The sequence below is a fragment of the Protomyctophum bolini genome (genome assembly GCF_963924005.1).
Source record: "Protomyctophum bolini genome assembly, chromosome: 19".
Lineage (NCBI taxonomy): Eukaryota > Metazoa > Chordata > Actinopteri > Myctophiformes > Myctophidae > Protomyctophum > Protomyctophum bolini.
In genome coordinates, this window is record NC_137880.1 from 6,330,569 (window position 1) to 6,336,891 (window position 6,323).

General features: G+C 44.2%; 1 protein-coding gene across 1 annotated transcript in view; it reads left to right on the plus strand.

Moving 5' to 3' along the window:
- nmbr (neuromedin B receptor) overlaps positions 1-5,983 on the plus strand; it is a gene marked incomplete at both ends in the record, with an annotated part of 91,696 nt that extends 85,713 nt beyond the window's left edge. Inside the window, 2 exons of the mRNA XM_080791317.1 lie at positions 3,144-3,382; positions 5,788-5,983. Of these exons, the coding sequence (XP_080647443.1) occupies positions 3,144-3,382; positions 5,788-5,983 (435 nt within the window). The remainder of the gene's footprint in view (positions 1-3,143; positions 3,383-5,787) is intronic.
- Between the last annotated feature and the right edge of the window lie 340 nt (positions 5,984-6,323).

Sequence of the window (6,323 nt, forward strand, 5' to 3'; positions counted from 1 at the left end):
AAAACGTAGGTTTCGTTTTTGGCTGTGGGACCTACGTAAGCCTTCGTCCAATCAGGATAGAGAGTCAAAAACGAAACCTAAGGTTTTTTGACCCCCAGGGGTTAACTGAGGACAGGGAGGAACTCCTTATATGGTCAGCACACTCTATAGTAGAGAGGATTATCACAACAAAACAAAAAAATAAGTGATATTTGAATTAAGTGAAATCACTTACTCTACCTTTAAGGGTAACTGTTGTAGAATTGCAATATTACACTCGAGGGTGTTAATTTAACTCTCAAGAGTTAAAGGGTCCATTTGATTACCAACTCTCCGTCATTTAGCATGGGGACCACCTGGAACCCCCCACCAAAGGACCCACTTGGTGGTCCCCGGACCGCCGCTTTGAAAACCTACTGCTCCAGAGCGAGCTTTTTTTTATTGTGCACACATTTGAAAGCATATACCGTCGACCTGTGGTAGAACATTAGCAATTGATTTATCAAAGCAAACCTATAAAAGCATGGCATTTCTTCTATAATAATAGTCTGATGTAGCTCCGCGTCGGCAGTGGAACAAAGCAAACCCGGCCTTTGTGCTTTGTGCGTCGCTTTCGCAATTTAAAGTCCAGGACTGAGTGCACCGAGTTGATTCTTGTCCCCTTTTGTTACTGAAAAGATGACAAAAGCAGCGGTTTAAAAGTCTTGTTTTCTTTAATGTTTTTTCGATGGAGCCTGGGGATAGGAGTCGTTGCTGAGTCGCATTATATACGTAGGTCAAACGATCAAAGTGGAATGTTGGGTTGTTAATGTTGCTTTTGCGTTTTGTTTGTTTGGTTCATTTTAAGTTTGTGGTATCGACTTTAGAGGAAGAGTAAAGCCTTGGAGAACATTGAATTGGGTATTAGTGTATTCATTTATAGATCGTTCAACAATGCTTGTCTTATATAGGCCCAAACCACACCGATGATTCCTCATGCGACTTCTCTTTCGTGTAATCATTCTCAAATGTCCATGTACGAGCTTGTATAGGTCTGCTATTTTTGAAAAATCGAAGAACGACTTTTTTGACATTTTTTTAATCTGATCTCAGGTCAGAATGGGTTAATCAGACCAGTGTGTGTCCAGTGGAAACCTCGTATGAATCTGATCTCAGGTCAGAAACTGTATTCATTCAAACGCAGCACCTAATTGGTTCTCAAAGCGGGGTCTGGGGGACACCAGGGGGCCTCGACGAGATTCCAGGGGGTAAATTATTACAGCTAAATTATTCATATTGTTATAAAGAGTGCACACAATGGAACCCAATAGAGTGCACCATGTTGTGGGTGCATTATGGTTCCATTTGTACACTCGCAGAGTGATGGGGCGTCGAAATATAGAATAAATCAGACCCGTCTGAACTGAGTGGTGCTGTACTGTACTCGTACTGTACAAGCCCTCCTCCCTGGCCTGTGTGTGTGTGTGTGTCTGTGCGTGTGTGCGCGTGCGTGCGTACATGTTTATGTCTTTTACTTTTTTAAGGTACAACGCTCCTGTTACATTTCTATGAAGGAACCTTTTTCTGTCCCTGAGTGGTAGTCTGACACACACACACACACATGCAGTTGCACATGCACACTCGTGCACGCACGCACACACACACACACACACACACACACACACACACACACACACACACACAAACAAAAAAACTGTAGGCTATGGAATTTAAGGCCAATGCTATGGAATTAGGGCTGATGCTTTATGGAATTTAAGGCCAATGCTATGGAATTAGGGCCAATGCAACGCGCGGCCCGTGTTGGCCAATTAAAGAGAAACCCCACGCACCTTGAAATCGTTATACTCGAGGTCCTCGGCCAATCGAACGCGGGGTGGCGGGCCGCGGGCGGCGGCCAAATTGATCCTCGACTCTCTCCATGAGGTTTGGACTTAACGAGGTCTGTGTGGAAACCGAAAGGTTAAGGCGCGCGCGCGCTGCTGACGTCTGAGCAAAGGGCTTTTCCCACTTGAGATCCGTTTACATCGAGTAGCACTTTCACAAATGCCTGTTGACCTTTTGCGTGTCCATAAGCGCATGTTTGTGGGCAGGGAGGGAGTGCGTGGGTGCATGCGTCTGCGTGTGCGTGTGTGTGTGTGTGTGTGTGTGTGTGTGTGTGTGTGTGTGTTTGTTCCTTGAGTGGCCTATATAGGCACCATCGGTAGACATGTGGCCCCCTCCATCCATAGGGAGAGGCACACAGGCCTGGAGGCGTGTTTGAATGCCATCCGTCCATTAACGCTGCATCACTCAGTGGTTCTCACAGTGGGGGAGTGAGGGAGTTCCAGAGGGTCCCCATACCACGCAGAAAGACATGTTCATAAAGCATTGCTATAAAATCTCTGCTTCAGTGTCTGTCTGTCTGTCTGTCTTGCGTGCGCCCGTTTTAGCAGCTTCTCGTCTTTGCATTGACGTTGTGTCAAAAGACTCTGACTCTGACTGATTCAGATTCCTGACTCTGACTGATTCTGACTGACTGATTCGAAATCTGACTCTGATTCTTGACTCTGATTATTGACTCTGATTATTGACTCTGATTCTGACTCTGACTCTGATTCTTGACTCTGATTCTTGACTCTGATTCTTGACTCTGATTCTGACTCTGATTCTGACTCTGATTCTTGACTCTGATTCTTGACTCTGATTCTGACTGATTCTGACTCTGATTCTGACTCTGATTCTGACTCTGATTCTGACTCTGATTCTGACTCTGATTCTAACTCTGATTCTTGACTCTGATTCTGACTCTGATTCTAACTCTGATTCTGACTGATTATAACTCTGATTCTGACTCTGATTCTAACTCTGATTCTGACTGATTATAACTCTGATTCTGACTCTGATTCCGACTCTGATTCTTGACTCTGATTCTGACTGATTCTGACTCTGACTGATTCTGACTTTGATTCTGATTCTGATTCTGACTCTAATTCTGACTCTGACTGATTCTGATTCTGACTTTGATTCTGACTCTGACTGATTCTGATTTTGACTTTGATTCTGACTCTAATTCTTGACTCTGATTCTGACAGAGTCAGAGACTCCGATTTCCGACTCTGACTCGAGATTTACCGACTCTGACTCTGTCTGATTCCGCCTCTGCCTGTGCTTTGTCGATTCCCCAGATGGACACCAGGAAGCGGCTGGCCAAGATCGTGCTGGTGTTCGTGGGCCTGTTCGCCCTCTGCTGGTTCCCCAACCACGTGCTCTACATGTACCGCTCCTTCCACTACAACACGATGGACGTGTCGCTGGCGCACCTGGTCATCACGCTGGTGGCGCGCGTCCTCAGCTTCTCCTCGTCCTGCGTCAACCCCTTCGCCCTCTACATGCTCAGCGAGAGCTTCCGGAGGCACTTCAACAGGTCGGTCGGGGCGCTCCTGTTATAATTATTATATGTTTTTAAAGGTATATTCAGTGATTTCACTCAAAAAACCGTAGGTTACGTTTTTGGCTGTGGGACCTAAGCCTTTTCATCCAATCAGGATAGAGAGCCAAAAATGAAACATAAGGTTGTTTGACCCCCAGGGGTTAACTGGGGACAGGGAGGAACTCCTTATATGGTCAGCACACTCTATAGTAGAGAGGATTATCACAACAAAACAAAAAAAATCACTGAATATACCTTTAAAGGTCCTATTCCTGCTCATATATGTGAGTGAGCACAGGGCGGTGGTGTTCTCCTGCCCTATCAATTAGTACAGAGACGGAGATTGATCAAACGGATGGAGATTATTGATATCGCAAAACCAATCGCATCGCTCCACAGGCTGGAACTCTATGTTGTTTTCTGGTTCATTTTAGCCGACGAGATCGAAAATCTTAAAACGTTAATGACTCTTGATCTAAATCATTACGTCCAATTCTAGGAGAAGATTATGTGTTAGACGGCCCATTGCGGTGCCGTCGCTAGTCGCGTTATAATTAATCATACCTCCCGTTGAGGTCAATCGCATTAAGAGTGTTTTGGCTACATCAAATGCTATCCCACATCCGGGATAGCATCCGGTCCGTCGCTAAATGTGTCCCCCGCTGCTATACATCACTGGGCGCTATGATTTAATGTATCAAATGCCCCGGGCGTTCGAGGTGTTAATGACGTTTAGAAGATTTATAACACTATGTGTAATTATGTGGATTTAGATATTTTTAGATTTTAGCAGTGTCATGGACACTTGGCTCCCTTCCTTCCTGGACTACAATTCCCATAATGCTTTTGGTCCACTGCTCCTCCTTGTGGATAGACGGAAGAGGGCTGTCTTACTGAGGCAACATGTAGTCCAGGAAGTAAGTGAGTGCAGTGAACACAGATAAAATCTAAAATATCTAAAAACCAGATACTACACACATAAAGACCCCGGGAAAGTGTCCTAAATATTCTAAACGTCATTAAAGATGGAGTGCCACTCTTTTTTCCCCACCCTAAAACATGATCATCAGGTATTATTACAATATAAATATAAATAATATATTTGTTAAAATCATGCTTTTATGTGGACACGCCCACCAGTTCATTAAGTATGCCTGGTTTGCCTGTTGGGTGTTGATGGTGACCTGAACTGAAGCCGCACCCACAGCTGTAGTTATATGACAAAGGGGGAGGGGTTAGGGGAGGGGATGATAGTGTGATGTCACTATATTTCTGTTTATTTCATTGGCCCGTTTGACTGTCAAGGGTTCAGCCTCCAGGAAGCCTAAATACAAAGTTAATACACCATTGCACATAAAAACAACTCCAGGGTGTCTAATGAAGTACTGTCACCTCATAGACACATGAAAAACTTGAAAAATACAAAAATTGTGGCACTCCATCTTTAACATATTTCTGCTCTTTCCTTTTGTTTGACTGCAGTTTGTTGAATGTTGTCAAATTAAGCAGTTGTTGTCAAATTAAGCAGTAACAGGAGGACACGCTCAGTGTACACGCACAAATTACCAATATATTAGTATAAAGCCGTTTCTGATGTTCTGAACACTTTGTGCTAAAGGTAAGCCAATTAAGGTTTCCAGAAGTGTAGTGATTTAGACAGCCTGAGCGTTCAAAAATAGATTTAGAAAACAACCAAGGTGGGAAAGTACTTTAGTTTGCTCCAGTAATTCCCCACAGCAGAAAAAATGTTAATCACTGCCCAAGCCATTCTCTAAATCTCTTTTGAAGTTCTCGCCATTGTGTTCAACTTTACTTACTTATTTTTTCACTCCAGGATAGAAACCTTTTTTTTAAATTTAAATCTATAGTGCATTCTCTTGAATGTGATGCGAGAGTGCGGTCTAGCCAACACCAACAAAGCCTGTAGGGGGAAAAAACAACAAACAGCATAGCTCCCCGTTGGAAACAGCTAAAAGGGCAATGTATATGTCATACCGGTCATAATTCATCCCACTGGAGACTATACTTACTTCATAATAGGTCATAATACCTCCAGTGACTGCAAGCTCCATCTGCCATCTTAACCCATTTTGGACTGAAGACGATTAAAAAAAAATGTCTTCTAAATCCTGACCTTTTTCTGGAAAAAAAAACATGTTTCTGTCAGTGGAGCCTCAACCTTTTTCATGTGAAGGACCCCCAGAATGATCTCTACCCATTTTTTTTAATACATTTTAAAAATACACTTTTTTAAAATATCAACATCAGGCCCTAAATGGGTTAAAGTAAAACAGTACGTAGCCTACTTTTTTTTCCCCCACCCACTGACTAACACCGTGGTCTCTCTCTCTCTCTCTGTCTCTGTGCCTGCACCATGTCTTCCTCTCGTCGTTGTATAGCCAGCTGCGTTGCGGCCGAGGGACGCGCCCCGAGCGCCAGGTGAGCTACCTGCAGAGCACCTCCCACATCCGCCTCACCTCCATCAAGAAGGCCGTGCCCGCGGCCGCGGCCGTCGTCGCCACCGTGATGTCGCCGCCCAAAGACCTCGGAGCAGCCGCCGCCAGAAACTCTACCAAGCAGAAAGTGGCCATGTGAAAGTCTACCAAGCAGAAAGTGAAACTCTGAGTGAAAGTGAAAGTGAAAGTGAAAGTGAAAGTGAAAGTGAAAGTGAAACTCTACCAAGCAGAAAGTGGCCATGTGAAAGTCTACCAAGCAGAAAGTGACACTCTGAGTGAAAGTGAAAGTGAAAGTGAAAGTGAAACTCTACCAAGCAGAAAGTGGCCATGTGAAAGTCTACCAAGCAGAAAGTGAAACTCTGAGTGAAAGTGAAAGTGAAAGTGAAACTCTACCAAGCAGAAAGTGGCCATGTGAAAGAAAAGATAAATAAAGAAATAAACGCTGCGGGAGTTGGAATTGGACGTTGGAATGAGTCACC